Source organism: Onychostruthus taczanowskii, unplaced genomic scaffold, assembly GCF_017590055.1.
Source record: "Onychostruthus taczanowskii isolate IOZ18803 unplaced genomic scaffold, ASM1759005v1 scaffold144, whole genome shotgun sequence".
In the NCBI taxonomy this organism is placed as follows: Eukaryota; Metazoa; Chordata; class Aves; order Passeriformes; family Passeridae; genus Onychostruthus; species Onychostruthus taczanowskii.
Window position 1 is genome coordinate 29296 of NW_024498619.1, and position 16486 is coordinate 45781.

General features: G+C 54.4%; 1 protein-coding gene across 1 annotated transcript; it reads left to right on the plus strand.

Annotated features, from left to right (window-relative positions):
- Positions 1 to 833: 833 nt before the first annotated feature.
- On the plus strand, positions 834 to 15998 carry IL12RB2 (interleukin 12 receptor subunit beta 2). The gene is made up of 16 exons (XM_041398331.1): positions 834 to 865; positions 3960 to 4025; positions 4928 to 5236; positions 5579 to 5693; positions 6072 to 6247; positions 6431 to 6570; positions 7226 to 7370; positions 8978 to 9057; positions 11085 to 11301; positions 12151 to 12351; positions 12895 to 12996; positions 13074 to 13229; positions 14111 to 14248; positions 14524 to 14611; positions 15240 to 15330; positions 15579 to 15998. Exons 2-16 carry the CDS (start codon positions 3968 to 3970, stop codon positions 15996 to 15998), a joined length of 2436 nt encoding a protein of 811 aa, XP_041254265.1. The 5' UTR covers positions 834 to 865; positions 3960 to 3967.
- Positions 15999 to 16486: the final 488 nt, after the last annotated feature.

Consider the following 16486-nt stretch of genomic DNA (forward strand, 5'->3'; position numbering starts at 1 on the left):
TGTGCCTTCCTGGTTTTTCAGAGTTCAGTGAATCATAGGAAAAAGCAGAGTCCAGTGCTTAAAGTTATAGGAGAGGGGAAAGCAGGAAAGGAAAAGGGAGAAAAAAGATAGGGGAAAAGATAAAAAAGATAAAAAATATAGAAAAGATAAAAAGAAAAGGGAAAAGATTTTTTTTTTAAAGACAAAAAAGAAAGGGGAAAAGATGAGAAAAGTATAAAGAAGAAAGGGAAAAAATATAAAAAATGATAAAGAAAAAAGATTATAAAGAAAAAAGATAATAAAAAAGATGATAAAGAAAAAATATGATAAAGAATATAAGATAAAAAGGATAAAAAATATAAAAAATATAAAAAGGGGAAAAGAAAAAAGGGAAAAGGAAAAGGGGAAAAAAGGAAAGGAAAAAGGACAAAGAAAAAGAAGAAAAATAAAATGGAGAAAGAAAAAGTAATAGAGAAAGAAAGAAAGTAGAAAAATGAAAACAAGACAAAGGTAAAGAAAAAATATGAAAGAAGATAAGATAAAGGGAAAAAAAGAAAAATGGAAAACAAAAATATAAAGGAAAGGAAAGACAATTTACAGGAAAAAAAAAAAAAAAAGCTTTTAAAAAGGAGAAGAAAAAGGAAATAAGAAAAAAAAACAGAAGCAAAAAGGAAGCAGGCGGTGGAGTGGAGGTGATTTCCTCGTGCTGTCACAGAACACAAATCCATCCATCAGCATCCTCCCCCGAAGGGCCCCGGGCAGCGGAGCCCGCCCCGAACATTCCCGGGAGCGCACGGACCCGCAGGGACCGGGCTGCGCCCGCAGGGAAGGCGCTGGAAAACGGGAAGCGTCACGGGAACCGATGAAGGCAGAGGGGAAACAGGAGGTAAAAAGGAGCTGTTGGTATTGGGGATTTTTTGGGGTTTTTACCCCCCCCTTTCCCCCCCCCCCCCCCCAGTAAATTAATGATAATTATTGGCGGCTCTGGAAAGGAGCCCAAATGTTGCTCCTGGTTTTTGGGGGGAGGAAAAGCAGCTGGATGCTCCAAGGGAAAATTTGGGGTTCCCGGAGGCTGCGCATGTTGTGTCCCCTCATTGCTAGAGCTGCCCTGGCATACCCGTGCTGAGGGAAGAAAAACTGAGCACAACCAGGCAGAAAAACTGAGTTTTTGTCGCTGATGGCCTGAGAAGAGAAGGAACAGCAGCAGCAAGACATTAATTCATTTAAAACTCTGTTAAATGCGGCAGTGGTTGTGGGGGTGCTGGAAAATATGAGAGAAAGAAAATATCATCTTGCAGAGAGGCTAAAATGAGAGCGGCTGTGCCTCTGACGAGCCCCTCGCTCTGAGCAAAAATTCTGTTTTTTATCTCCTCTCCTCTTCCTCTTCCCTTTTTCCCTTTCTTTTCTTTTCCCTTCCTCTCCCGTCCCGAGCATCCCCCGGGCCGGGCAGCCCCCCGAGGGGCTCGGGGTCGGTAACCCCGGCCGGGGCACCGGGGGGTGCCGAATATCATCTTGCAGAGAGGCTAAAATGAGAGCGGCTGTGCCTCTGACGAGCCCCTCGCTCTGAGCAAAAATTCTGTTTTTTATCTCCTCTCCTCTTCCTCTTCCCTTTTTCCCTTTCTTTTCTTTTCCCTTCCTCTCCCGTCCCGAGCATCCCCCGGGCCGGGCAGCCCCCCGAGGGGCTCGGGGTCGGTAACTCCGGCCGGGACACCGGGGATGTCCGGGAGCCCCCCGAGCCTCCCGGGGCTGGGGATCCCCCCGTGCCGAGGAAAGGCGGCATCCCGCGGGATGCTGCTGCCCTGGGATTGTCACTGCCCCGGGATCCTCCTGTCCCGGGATTGTCACTGCCCCGGGATCCTGGGATTGTCACTGCCCCGGGATCCTCCTGTCCCGGGATTTTCATTGCTTTGGGATGCTCCTGCCCTGGGATTTTCATTGCTTTGGGATGCTCCTGCTCTGAGATTTTCATTGCCCTGGGATTCTCATTGCTTTTGGATGCTGCTGTTCTGGGATGTTCAATGTTTTGGGATTCTCCTGCTCTGGGATTTTCATTCCTTAGGGATGTTCCTGCCCTGGGATATTCCTGCTCTTGGATGCTGCTGTTCTGGGATGTTCAGTGTTTTGGGATTCTCCTGCCCTGGGATGCTTCTAACTTGGAATTTTCTCTACTGTGAGACGCTCTTGTCCCAGGATTTTCCCGCCCCGGGATTTGCTTTGCCCTGGGATGTTCCTTACCCGGGTTTTGCTTTGCCCTGGGATTTCCTTTGCCCTGGGATGTTCCTTACCTGGGATGTTCCTTACCCGGGATTTGCTTTGCCCTGGGATGTTCCTTACCCGTGATTTTCTTTGCCCTGGGATGTTCCTTACCTGAGATTTCCTTTGCCTTGGGATGTTCCTTACCTGGGATTTCCTTTGCCCTGGGATGCTGCCGCCCCGGGATTTTCCTGCCCGGGGATTTTCCCGCAGCTCTGATTCCTTCCCCACTCCTGGCATCTTTGGGAATGCCCGGGGATTTTCCCGCAGCTCTGATTCCTTCCCCACTCCTGGCAGCTTTGGGAACAGCCCCAGCCTCGGTGGGACAGTCCCGAGCTTTGGATGACCCGGGGTGCCACTGTCCCCACAGAGCTTCCCCAAAAACCCGGCCAGCGTCAGCAACCGGGGATGTGTGAGATCCGGGGCACAAATATGGGGTTTTTCTACCCGAAATGACCGAGGTGTTCCTCTCTCCTCCGCTGCCCAGCCCGTTCCCGTCAGTTCCTGGGAAGCACACAGAGGTTTTGGAGCGAGAAGCGGCGCTGAAAGGAGCGGGGACAGCCCGAGGCACATCCGGGATGGCATTTTGGGGACAGGAGCACCCACAGCCAGCTCCTGCGGGTCTCAGTGCCATGCCCTGGGGGATTTCAGTGCCCCCCAACCAGCACTGCTGATTTCCCTCCCTGCTGTGCCACCTGGGGGGTTCTCATTAATTTCCCCCTGTTAATTTCCCCGAATTTCCCATTAATTTCCCTTTTTCTTGGCTCTGAGCTGGCGTGGCTCCTCAGCAGTTCCTCATCCTTTACTCCCATCACGGCTCACGTCCTCTGACCAAAGGCTTTGAAGCGAGGCTGGATTTTAGGCTGGATTTTAAACTGGGTTTTAGGCTGGATTTTAAACTGGGTTTTAGGCTGGATTTTCAACTGGTTTTGAGGTTGGATTTTAGGCTGGATTTTAGGCTGGATTTTGAACTGGTTTCGAGGCTGGATTTTGAGGCTGGGTTTTGAGGTTGGATTTTAAACTGGTTTTGAGGCTGGATTTTGAGGCTGGATTTTGAGCTGGATTTTAAACTGGTTTTGAGGCTGGATCTTAGGCTGGATTTTGAGGCTGGATTTTAGGCTGGATTTTAAACTGGTTTTAGGCTGGATTTTAAACTGTTTTTGAGGCTGGATTTTAGGCTGGATCTTAAGCTGGATTTTAAGCTGGATTTTAAACTGGTTTGAGGCTGGATTTTAAACTGGTTTTGAGGCTGGATTTTGAGGCTGGATTTTAAACTGGTTTGAGGCTGGTTTTGAGGCTGTTTGTTTTCCTCGGGTATTTTGGGCACCGCTGTCAGCAGCAGCTGTTGGCAGGCTGTTGTTGACACAGCCCCCAGGCTTAGTGGAAGGCAGAGCATTTCCCTGAAGAAGCTGCTGAGATTGCTCATCCTGGCACTCGCGAATCACCTACAAAAGGCACCGCATGAGCAGGACCTGGCTGAGCTGAGGCACCGCTGCAAGGCTGAGCAGCACAGCCTCTGGATCCCAACAAAACCAGGGAATGTTCACTGGAAAGGTCTCACAAACTGAGCATTTGGGATTTTCTGGGGGGGAAAAAAAAAAATCTTTTTTCTACTTTACAGTAAAGTAGAGAGGAGTAAAGCAGAAAAAAAAAAAAAACCCACAAAGATCTGTATACATAATATTCCCGTTTTTCGGAGCTGGTAACAGGAATTCCTCTCTCTCCAGGCACAAAAATGCCACTTCCACGGATCGTGCCCTCGGCACTTTGGTTGGTGCTGCAGCTCACAGCAGGTAAGAGAGGCTTCTTCCTACACAGCAATTCTCTCTCGGAGGAGTAATTATCACTCAGCCTAATTAGGGTGGGGTTTTTCCAGCTTCTACCCCAAGAGCCAGTGAACCTCTTCCTTCCTGGGGTTAATAAGTGATGCAGGGACTTTGTTTGGTTTTCAGCTCCAGGCAGAGCCGTTGGCTTTGTGAGAAAAGGCAGAGGGACAGGCAGAGCTCATGAACAGGAGAAAAATCACAAAATCCCAGAATTTGGGGTTGGGGTGGAAGGACCTTAAAGCCCATCCTGCCATGGCAGAGACACCTCCCACAGTCCCAGGTACTCCAGCCCCAGTGTCCAGCCTGGCCTTGGGCACTGCCAGGGATCCAGGGGCAGCCACAGCTGCTCTGGGAATTCCAGCCCAGCCCCTCCCCACCCTGCCAGGAACAATTCCCAATTCCCAGTGTCCCATCCATCCCTGCCCTCTGGCAGTGGGAGCCATTCCCTGTGTCCTGTCCCTCCAGGCCTTGTCCCCAGTCCCTCTCCAGCTCTCCTGGAGCCCCTCCAGGCCCTGCCAGGGGCTCTGAGCTCTCCCTGGATCCTTCCCCTCTCCAGGTGAACATTCCCAGCTCTCCCAGCCCGGCTCCAGCCCTGCAGCAGCTCCAGGTCCTTCCTGCACCTCCTGCCACAGCCCTGCTGACACAGACACCTTTCCAATCCCAGCAAAAGGAGGGTTCTGGCACTTTGTTCCTGGGGCTCCCTGGGTTTTTGGGGACTGGGGGCGATGCCGTGGCTGCTGATCCCAGCCAGATCCCACAAGTTCATGTGCAGAGCCCGGAATTTCTCACCAAACACCTGGGGCGGCTCTTGCCCGTCCTGCAGCCGGTTCAGGGGCTCCTGCTGAGGCTGCTTTCCCTTTCCCTTGCAGGACCCTGCAGGAAGGGGCCGGTGAGCGCCAGCAGAGCCTCAGAGGTCTGTGACAGAGGGAAGGTGACAGCCAGCCCCTGCTGTGCCATCCCTGGTGGCACCAAGGTCACCCTGTCCTGCCAGCTGGCAGCCCCACGGCGCTGGTGCTGGGCAGCGATTTTCCTCAACAGCTCCGAGCAAATCCGAGCCCAGGGGGGCTCGGTGAGCAAAACCTTCCTGGTGACTGCCCACGGCAGGCACAACTTCACCTGCAGGTGCATCTGTGGGGACAGGAGAAAACTCATCTGCGGCATCGATATCCAGTGTGGGAGTAAGGAAAAGCCCTGCTTAATTACCGCCTAAAGGTCTTAATTGCTTCTTACGGCTCTCCTGTGGGAGAGGGAAGCCTGTTGGGCACTGCTGTGTCCGGGACTGCTCTTCCCACTGGGAATATTCCCGGCTGGAATTGCGCAGCTGTGTTACTCCTGAAGGGAGAGAGGCTCGACAAAGCTGTCTGCCCAGAGCAAACACCGCCCTCCCTGCCCTGCATCCCCTCAAAATCTCCTTCCCACACCTCTGGGGGAGAGCCACAGAGCCAGGCTGGCTGGGAACGTTGGACTGAAGGACCCTGGAAGGTCATGGATGTCAGGACTGACAGGAATTTCTGTTTCAGGTCCTCCAGATAAGCCCAGGAACGTGTCCTGCATCCAGAAGGGGACACGGGGACATCCCACCTGCACCTGGCACAAAGGCAGGCTCACCTACCTGCACACTGCCTACGGGATAGAGTAAGCGCCGGGCTGGGAATACAATTAATGCCTAATTACCCCCTGCAGCAGCTTTCTCATCATGCCCTGCAGCTCCCTCGGGGTTCAGTGAAGAGGCTGTGCCAATCCATCCCTTTGGAAAGGGAACCTTGTCCCCACACCCCCAGGGCTGTCCCTGTCCCCATGGCCAGGGGTGATCCCTAAACCAGGACACCCCACAGCCCCAGGGCTTTCCCTGTCCCCATGGCCAGGGGTGATCCCTAAACCAGGACACCCCACAGCCCCAGGATTGTCCCTGTCCCCATGTCCTGGTGTGATCCCTAAACCAGGACACCCCCCACCCCCAGGGCTCACCTTTCCTCCTCAGAAAATCCAACCAATCCTTTCCTCCTGCTCCAGGCTCTCCAACGGGACCGATGTCTTTTCCTTTCCAGAAGAAACTCCCGGCCAGGTTTTCGGCTCTGGGGCTCTGAGCAGCCTGGATTTTGACTCCAATTACACCGTGGTGGTTTCTGCCTCCAACCAGCTGGGAAATGCCTCTTCCCAGCCGCTCACCTTCATGCTGATAGACATAGGTGAGGCACCACTGCCCCCCTCTCAGCCAGCCCCAGACCTTGGGGGAGACCTGAAAATATTCAGGACCTCTTGGAAAAACATTAAACCTCTTGGGAAAATCACCCACCCAGCCTGAAGCAGTAATCCTGTTTTCCACCTAACCCCCTCTCTGAGCCCTGTTTGTTCCCCTGTTTTGGTGCCAGTGAAGCCGCACCCTCCCGAATTTTCGGTGGAATTCGATGACTCCTCTGCCACCAGCTGCACCATTCAGCGGCACCGCGGGGCACAGGCACAGCACTGCAGGCTGAGGTATCGTCCCCTCGGCAGGCACGGCTGGAGCACGGTAATCCTGCTGGGATTCAGGGACTCGTGGGCAGGAGAGAGACCTGGGCAGAGCTCAGAGCCCCTGGCAGGGCACAGAGGGGCGCCGGGAGAGCTGCAGAGGGGCTGGGGACAAGGGATGGAGGGACAGGACACAGGGAACGGCTGGAAGGTGAAAGAAGGTAGATTTAGATGGGATACTGGGAATTGTTCCCTGGGGAGAGGCTGGGCTGGAATTCCCAGAGCAGCTGTGGCTGCCCCTGGATCCCTGGCAGTGCCCAAGGCCAGGCTGGACACTGGGGCTGGAGCACCTGGGACAGTGGGAGGTGTCCCTGCCATGGCAGGGTGGCACTGGGGGGGATTTAAGGTCCCTCCCAACCCAAACATTCCATGGTTCCATGAAGTTTTCACTGCAAGTGGCAAAAAGGACGCTTTGCTGGGAGCTGAGCACATCACCCCAACACAGATTTTGCTGTGGGCACGTAAGAAATGAGGGATTTTTCAGACAAAACCCTGCAGGGCTGATGATTTCCTTGCATCATCCCTTGAGTCTCTGAGGCTGCCTCAGCTCAGGGTTTTCTCTGCTGATTTTAAATCTGTGGCTGAGTTTGTAACTCAGCCCCTGCAGCCCTTGTTTCCTCGGGAGTTTAATACCGATTTCTTCATCCCCACTGAAGGTGGAGAGCCCCAGCAGGGAGAAACACCATCTGCAGGGGCTGGAGCCCGACACAGCCCACGAGTTCCAGCTGAGCTGCAGGATGCTGCCCGGCCGAGGGCTCTGGAGCGACTGGAGCAGCAGCCAGGGCAGCACCCCAGCCGCAGGTAAAGACCTGCCCTGAGCCCCGCTCGGGGCTCTGCACCCACAGCAAAGCCCAGCTCAGGGGCCAAACTGCTGCTGGGCTGCTGGGCTGAGCTCCAGACCCAGCCCCCGAGCCAAGGGGGAGAAGTTTCTGTAAGAAAATTGCGTTTTTAACGAGAGAACGGTGAAGATGTTCCAAAAGAGGAATCTCCAGAGCTCCCTGAGAAGGATTTGGGGGTTGGGGTGAGATGCTCTTTAAGGTGCCGTGCAACCCTTGTCATTCTGTGGTTCTGTGCTCTCCTGCTTGGCTTTGGCTGCTCCTTTTTGTGAATTACTGGGGCTGGGGCTGTTCTGAGTCACCCATTTCCCCTTTCCCCGTGACAGCAGCACTTTCTGTAAGAGGCATTGATTGATTTGGGAGGTGTGAACCTTTCCCTGCCTCCCCCACCTTCCTCTCAACAGTTTTCTCCCCTTTTTGTTGCACCCTGAGCTTGTGGCCATCCCCCCCAACCCGCCCTGGGGTTTTTGGCTGATCTTTGTGCCCTCAGAGCAAGGGGAGGCTGCAGACAAGCAGCTCTGGGTGCATCTTCGCTGCTCTGCTGAGCTTCCCCACGAGCTGTCTCCCAAAATTAAACCTTTCCGAGGAGAAATTCCTGTTCCTGCTCCTTTTTGTGCCAGCTGCCAAAACCCTCGTTCACGTGGTCCACAGGCTTTCAAAGCCAGGCTGGAGGGCAGCAGATGCAATGCCAGGATGGGATTTTTCTGCTCTGAGCTCGCAGCCAGTGCTCTGGGTTTATTTCTGCTCCTTGTTCCTGTTGCAGTTGTGCCCTGCAGCCACTCCAGGACAAGCTGCTCCCCAAATGCTGACCTGCAGGGATTTGTGGCTGTGCTCAGCCCTGGGCTGCCATCAGCTGCCCCTGCTCCTGCTGTTAATTGGAATTGATGAGCTGGTCCTTGAGGAGCAAAGCTCTGCCATCCTCTGTCACCCCAGCTTTCCTGACCCCTTCACCTCTGGTGCTGGATTTTGGGAGCTCATCCACCAGCCAGACCTTCCCTTTGATGTCGTTTTGGGAGGTTTGCTCAAAACACCAAGAGTTTCCAGTCAGAACTGTGGAAGGAGCCAGGGGTTTAAGCTGCCTCAGAGAAGCTGTTGAAGGCATTTATCAGACAGGAAAATCCCACACATCCCCACGTGCCCTCATCCCAGGCTGCCTGTTGTTCTAGGATTGATGGAGCCGAGCCCAAGGACCTTCAGAGGCCTCAAATTTATGCAAAGACAGGAGCTAATGCTGTGCTTTGATGTGTGGCTTCCCTTGGGAGCCATCCAGATTACTGAGGTCAGGACAAAGCCACCAGCACATCCAAACTCTTCTCCCTGGGTTTATGGCTTCTTCTCCTCGTGCTGCCACCCTCAAACAGCCAAACAACAGCAAACCTGGGCGGTTTATGGCTTCTTCTCCTCGTGCTGCCACCCTCAAAGCAACCAAACAGCAGCAAACCTGGGTTATCACACCCTGCAGCACTCCAGGGGCATTTCAAAGATTAAATTTGAATTTTCTCAGGGGTTTTACCTCGTTTGCTGGCTCCAAACCCCAGCCACTGCCACTGCTCTGCTTTTCCTTCCCTCCAGTGCCAACGGGAACCCTGGATGTCTGGTACCGGCAGCAGGAGCTGGACTCGGGGCACCAGAACCTCTCCCTGTTCTGGAAGGTGAGTGCACTGAATCCCCCTGGCGGCCCATTAACAGCAGAGATCTCCTGGAGGGAGGATTGGCTGTGGGAGAAATCAAGAAAACTGCCCAAAGAACAGGAGAGAACTGCCCCAGCTCTGACAGATGGGGATAGAATCCACAGCCCAGCCACACCTTGAAACCCAGGATAGCCCAGCAGAGGCTGCAAAACGCAGCCAGCTGAGAGGGGAAATGAAACCAGAGCCAGGAGAGAGGAGAAATGGTGATTTTTAGGCTGGCAGGGAAGGACTGAACCCTGGCAGAGCACAAAGGTTTCACCAGTTCCCAGGGACAGGGACACAGACCAAGGGTCCCCTCCCTATTCCTCCTCTTACTCATCAGCATTTTTCTACCTGCAATTTCTGGAATGCCAGAAATTCTGGAATGCCAGAATTATTTGGATTGGGAGGGATCCTGAATGTCATCCTGTTCCATGGCAGGGACACCTCCCACTGTCTCCAAGCCCTCTCCAGCCTGGCCTTGGCCATTCCAGGGATCCAGGAGCGGCCGCAGCTGCTCTGGGAATTCTATCCAACCCCTTCTCACATCCCAGGGAACAATTCCTAATTCCCAATCTCCCATCCATCCCTGCCCCCCTGGCAGTGGGAAGCCATTCCCCGTGTCCTGCCCCCCATCCCTTTATCCCCAGCCCCTCTCCAGATTCCCCAGCTGGAAGCATTTTCAGGATCTGCTGGGCAGAGCCGGGGGCGGGGATCCCCCAGGGAACATTCCACACAGAATTTAGTTTAAAACCCACCAGAAGTGGGTTAAAAAAAAAAAATTCACTGTGTTCCCCCCACTACAGCAGGCTGCAAGTGAAAGCAGAAATTCTCATGAAATTCTGTGGGCCCAGACGTTGTGGCTTCAGCCACTGTGGCTTGCAGACCTTTATCTTGCAGCACTTTCTTTATCAGCAGTGGCTTCCTGCAGCATCATTCACAAAACGGGGTGACAAACTGCATTTAGAGGTTTCACTGCAGCTCCCAAGCCAGGCTGACACTCAGGACCACTTCCTACCAAGGCTGTGCTCTTGTTCTCAGACAAACACCCAGAAAAGGGTTGGAAATTCAATTTCAGCAGGTTTCCAGTGCTGCCTCAGTCCCGGGCTGCTGCCAAAGCACGGCGAACATTTTGGTTTGTGCTTTGTGCATTGTTTCGTTCTGACAAAAATCAGCCGAACGAATGAATTAATGTCACAGAAACATCAGGAAACTGAAACTGAGAGTACAACTGCAGGCACCCAGAGGGGAGCTAAAACCAGGGTGTGGTGTTCCACAGGCTGTCAGAGATGTGTGTTCTGAGTGGTTCCATTTCAATAATTCTTTATGGTGGCTTTAAGTAAAATCCAAGGTTTTTCTCCCAAGCAAAACCTGCTCATTTTGGCAAATCCAGCTGAGCAGTTGATCACCTTTTTCCCCCTCCTTTGTGAAAAGTGTGGCTTTCAGTAGGGGGGGAAAAAAAAAGTGAGAATTCATCTTCAGGGCAGGAAGGGCTTCAGTGTCCCCAGCTGTGCTGCTGCTGGGGCAGTCAGCATCTCACAGCAAAACTGGGATTGGGTGGCAAAAATAAATCCTGAAATTTGGGGTTGGGTTGGGACGGACCTTAAATCCCACCCAGTGCCACCCCTGCCCTGGCAGGGACACCTCCCACTGTCCCAGGTGCTCCAGCCCCAGTGTCCAGCCTGGCCTTGGGCACTGCCAGAGATCCAGGGGCAGCCACAGTGCCAGGGCCTGCCCACCCTTCCAGGAGCAACGGACACCTCCCACTGTCCCAGGTGCTCCAGCCCCAGTGTCCAGCCTGGCCTTGGGCACTGCCAGAGATCCAGGGGCAGCCACAGTGCCAGGGCTGCCCACCCTGCCAGGAGCAACTCCTCATTCCCAACACCCCATCCAGCCCTGCCCTGTGTCCCTGCAGAGCCATTCCCTGTGTCCTGTCCCCGGTCCCTGCCCGGCGTTCCCAGCTGGCAGCACCTTGCCCACAGCCGGTGACGCTCGCGCTGTCCCCGCAGGCGCTGAGCCGCTCCGAGGCAGGGGGGACAATCCTGGGCTACACCGTCACCTTGGAAGCGCTGGAGCAGGGGAAGCTCCGGGCACAATCCCACCGGACCACGCAGACCAGCTTCTCCAGGGTCACCCCCAGGGCGGCCCACAGGGTCACGGTGACCGCGCACAACGCGCGGGGCAGCTCCAGCCCTGCGGCCCTGCTGACACACCTGGGCAGCCCAGGTGAGGCTCATGTGCCCGTCCTGACACACCTGGGCAGCCCAGGTAAGCCTCTGTGCCCATCCTGACACACCTGGGCAGCCCAGGTAAGCCTCTGTGCCCGTGCTGACACACCTGGGCAGTGCAGGTGAGGCTCATGTGCCTGTCCTGACACACCTGGGCAGCCCAGGTAAGACCCTCTGCCCATCCTGACACACTTGGGCAGTGCAGGTAAGCCCCTGTGCCCGTGCTGACACACCTGGGCAGCCCAGGTACGCTCCTGTGCCTGTCCTGACACCCCCAGGCAGCCCAGGTAAGCCCCTGTGCCCGTCCTGACACACCTGGGCAGCCCAAGTAAGCTCCTGTGCCCATTCTGACACACCTGGGCAGCCCAGGTGAGGCTCATGTGCCTGTCCTGACACACCTGCAGGTGTTGTGGTCCCTCCACCTTGTGCTCCCCTCAGTGAACTGCAGGGATCTGCAGATCTGCTTTTCCCTGCGGTTCCTGCAGGGGAGCAGCCCCTGCTCTCGCAGCCAGAGGGGCTCCAGCCCTTGGGATATCCCGGTTCCTCCTCTGGAATCTCTGCAGCAGCTCCACATCCTCGAGCTTCCACCGGGGCAGGTTGTTGGGGCGTGCTCTGCCAGCTTGGGATGGCACAGCCAGGCCGAGCTGTGGGTGTCCCACCCATGAGAAAAGCCAGGAATGTCACTGTTCCTGCCAGCAAACCCTCACCCTCCCATCAGCACCTTCTCTTTATCACTGCAATTCATTTTATCCTCCCCACGGCGCCAGAGTGGGCGAGACCCAGCAAACCCCACGTCCCAAAGGTTTGACCGAGGCCTCAAGAACCTTGTTTTGTTCTCCCCTGCAAGATCTGCCCCCTCCCCAGCGGGTCTCTGCCGTGGGCCTGGGTAACAGCAGCATCCTGGTGAGCTGGAGCCCCCCTGCCGCAGGCGCCGTGCCCCTGGGGGGCTACCTGGTGGAGTGGGCAGAGCCCTGGAGGGAGCCACGCCTGCAGCCCCAGCACGGCTGGGTGAAGCTGCCCCCGTCCCTCCTGTCCACTGTGATAGCAGGTAAGGCCACCCCGGGTGGGTGGAAAATGGTCTTAGCAACAAGTCAGGTGGGAATTTGTGCTCCGGGCCGGGTTTGGAGCAGCCTGGGGTGGTGGGAGGTGTCCCTGCCATGGCAGGGGTGGCAATGGGTGGGATTTAAGGTCCCTCCCAACCCAAACCAGTCTGGGATTCTCTATTTTTATAATTTCTATAGATTCTATATTCTATGTATTTCTATAATTTTTACTAAAATCACTGCCAGCGATGCAGGGGCACCACAGCTTCTTTGGGCTTCTCTGTGCCAGGGCCTGCCCACCCTCCCAGGGAACAATTCCTTCCCAATATCCCATTTGTCCCTTTCCTCTGGCAGTGGGAAGCCATCAATTTTCAGTTTAAAGCCCAGTAAGGCTCTGCCAGGCTCAGCAGATCGGAGAAAATTTCTTTCCCTTCTTTATGAAAGATCTATGAATAATCACAAGAGTTATCTCAGATTTAAGCAGCTGCTGCAATATTTCTGCCCTGCCTGCAAATCCACAGCTCTGCAGCTGTGATTTCTCCCCCCAGAGCACATCAGGGACAACGTCTGCTATCAGATCCACGTGTCTGCACTTTATCAGGACAGAGCTGGGCAGGCTGCATCAGTCAGGGGAAACTCCACAGCCCAAGGTAAACCCCAGGAATGCTGTCCAGCTGTCTGCAAGGCTTTTTAAGCTCAGCTCTAACACCGCTCCTGTGTCTTGCAGCCCCATCAGCTGGGCCCCAGATGTTCACAACCCCCTGGGCCAGTGGTGTGCTGGTTTCCTGGGAGGAGATCCCAGCCCCCCAGCAGCGGGGCTGCATCACTGGGTACCACATCTACCTGCTCAGGAAGGATGGGCAGGCCCAGCCCCAGCTCCATGGTGGGTGTCCGGGCTGGAATTGCTGCCCCTGCTCCCCTGTCCTTGCTGAAGGTCTCCTGTGGGGTCACTTTCAGTCTGAAATGATCAGATTTATCCCTGCTTCTCACTGCTCCTCCTATTCTTCTTCCTCCTCTTCTTATTCCTCTTTATCTTTTTCTTCCTTATCTTCCTCATCTTCTCTCATTTTTCTTCCTTCTCCTCTTCTTCTTATTCTTATTCTTCTTTCTTCCTCTTCTTCTCCCTATTCTTCCTCTTACTCCTCTTCCTCTTCTTTTTTTCTCTTACTCATCTTCCTTTTCTTTTTCTTTATTCCTCTTCTTCCTCTTCTTCTTCTTCCTCCTTTTTCATCTTATTCTTCTTCCTTTTCTTTTCCTCCTCCTCTTCTTCTTCCTCCTTTTTCATCTGATTCTTCTTCCTTTTCTTTTACTCCTCCTCTTCTTCTTCCTCCTCTTCTTCCTATTCCTCCTCCTATTTGTCTTCCTCTTTTTTCTTACTCATCTTCCTTTTCCCTTAATCCTCTTCTTCCTTCTCTTTTCCCCTCTTATTCTTCCTTTTCTTTTCCCTTAATCCTCTTCTTCCTCCTCTTCTTCCCTCTTATTCTTCATTTTCTTTATCCTTATTCCTCCTCTTCTTCTTCCTATTCCTCCGCTTGTCTTCCTCTTTTTTTCTCTCACTCATCTTCCTTTCCTTTTCCCTTAATCCTCTTCTTCCTCCTCTTCTCCCCTCTTATTCTTCTTCATTTTCTCTTTCCTTATTCCTCCTCCTCCTCTTTTTCCCCCTCCTCTTCCTCCTCCTCCCCCTCCTACGTTCCCTCGGAGCCCGGTCCCAGCTGCAGGCAGCAGATGCCGTGCCAGGCTCCCCATTTCCCTGGTTTTCCCCAGCCGTTCCCGCCGGGAAGGCTCCTCGCTGGCTGCACCTCGCTCACCTGGAGCCCGGCGAGCCCCACGAGCTCTGGATGACAGCGGCGACCGCGGCCGGGGAGGGGCCCCGGGGCAACAGCGACAGCGTCTGCCTGGAGAGTAAGGGAGCTGCTTGCCCTCGGATCCCCTCTCCCGCCCTCTGGAATGCTTTCCTGCTCCTCTGCAGTCACTCGAGCTCTCTGAGATCTCTCGGTGCTGAGGTGCTGAAGATTTGCTGGGTTTGGGATGTGGAATCTCTTTCTTTGCCTTCAAGCTCCCAGTGCTGTGCTGTTTCCTCTGTGGTGAAGGGTGGTTTATTCATGAAGCACAGAAAGATTTGGGGTTTTTTTAAAATCTTTTTGATGGAGCTGAGTGGTGGCTGCTGTGCATTGCAGGTGCTGGGGGCTGGCTGACTCTGGTGCTCGTCGGCAGCTTCTTCGTCCTCTCAGCCTGCCTTTGTTCCGTGCCTCCAGCAAGGAGAGTGTGAGTGGATCCACCAGCTGTGTCCCAACAAATCCGGGATGGCTACCAGGAGGGATTAAATCCCACAATGGTTTGGGTTGAAAGAGGTCTTAAATCCCACCCAGTGCCACCCCTGCCATGGCAGGGACACTTCCACTGTCCCAGGTGCTCCAGCCCCAGTGTCCAGCCTGGCCTTGGGCACTGCCAGGGATCCAGGGGCAGCCACAGCTGCTTTGGGCACCCTGTGCCAGTGCTTTTTAAGAATCTTTACTCCCATCTAATCTAAATTGACCCTCTTTAGTTTAAAACCATTTTCCCATGTCCTACAAGATGGTCATGCCCCTTCACGAGCATGGAGCAGTGAGGATTGTTCAAAAAGAAGGTTTCAGAGTACATGAATGATAATAAACACAGGCCCTGAGCTTAAAATACAGCTGCAGTTCATAGATGCTGTGAATTTTTAACCAGCTCTTGAAACCAAACTGAAGGGGAGCAATCCCTGGGAATTATCCCCAGCCAGCCAAGAGCTCTGCAGGTCCCTCTGAGGGCGGATCCACAATCACACCTGGGTTAATTCCACACCCAAGGAGCACAAGGCTGCTGCAGGTCCCACCATTGACATTTTTAATTGCATTTATCCCCCCTGCAGGTTCCTGTCCCTCCTCCTGCCGCAGTGGCAGAGCAAAGCCATTCCCGACCCTGCCAACGCCACGTGGGCCAAGAGCTTAGCGGCTGCCAAGGTAAATCAGAGGGGTTTTTCCTTCTAATCCCACAACCTTCATTAAAAAGAAGCAATTGGAGCCACGCGAGCCTGTAATCTCCTAAAGCAGCAAATCCAGCAATCTCTGGCAGCAGATAATCTCCGCTGGAGGAGACTGCGGGGCGCGCTGGGCGAATTAAAGCCCAGAAGAAGGCGAGATCTCCCTCAGGATGTGGGGAGCGAGTCCCGGGAGCTCCGTGCCGGGATTCACTCCGTGTCCCCCCGCAGGCGGAGCTGAGCGCTCCCTTCAGCCCCTTCCTGCCCGGCGGCTTCGAGGAGCCCGAAACCAGCCCGGTGGAGGAAACCCCGGCTCACGCCGAGCCCCCCAAACCCGGGGACAAGCCGGTGGTGGGCAGCGGGATGCACGGAGACCGGGCACGGGAGAGCTCGGAGGAGCAGCAGCAGCTCCCGGAGCTGTACCAGAGGCTGGTGGCGGAGGCGATGGAGCCCGATGGAGCCCCCGGAGCCGTAATCCCCCCGGCCGAGTACATCTCCAGCCCCGGCAGCCTGGCCCCCGAGCCCGAGCCTGCCCCCGAGCCCAGCGCCCTCTCGGTCTTCCCAAGCGCATTCCTGCCTCCCGCCCTCTGCTGCCAAGGGAGCCTGACTCTGGATCGAGTGAAACTCAGCGGCAGCTCCTTCCCGAGGTAGGCAGGGGGCGATGTCAGCCCGGCAAGAATTTTGGCACTTTGCAGAGTATTTCGGTGTTTCGATGTGAGCCCGGCAGGAATTTTGGCGCCTTACAGAATATTTTGGTGTTTCGATGTGAGCTCAGCCAGGATTTTGGCACTTTGCAGAGTATTTCGGTGTTTCGATGTGAGCCCGGCAGGAATTTTGGCACTTTGCAGAGTATTTTGGTGTTTCGATGTGAGCTCAGCCAGGATTTTGGCACCTTACAGAATATTTCGGTGTTTCGATGTGAGCTCAGCCAGGATTTTGGCATTTCACAGAATATTTTGGTGTTTCAATGTGAGCTCAGCCAGGATTTTGGCACTTTACAGAGTATTTTGGTGTTTCGATGTGAGCTCAGCCAGGATTTTGGCACTTCACAGAGTATTTTGGTGTTTCAATGTGAGCCCGGCAGGAATTTTGGCACCTTACAGAATATTTCGGTGTTTCGATGTGAGCTCAGCCTGGAT

Coding starts and splice junctions, on each gene's coding strand:
- IL12RB2 (XM_041398331.1), top strand. CDS start 3,968: ATGCCACTTCCACGGATCGTGCCCTCGGCACTTTGGTTGGTGCTGCAG. Junction 7,371..8,977: donor GGGCAGCACCCCAGCCGCAG/GTAAAGACCTGC, acceptor CCTTCCCTCCAG/TGCCAACGGGAACCCTGGAT. Junction 9,058..11,084: donor ACCTCTCCCTGTTCTGGAAG/GTGAGTGCACTG, acceptor CTGTCCCCGCAG/GCGCTGAGCCGCTCCGAGGC.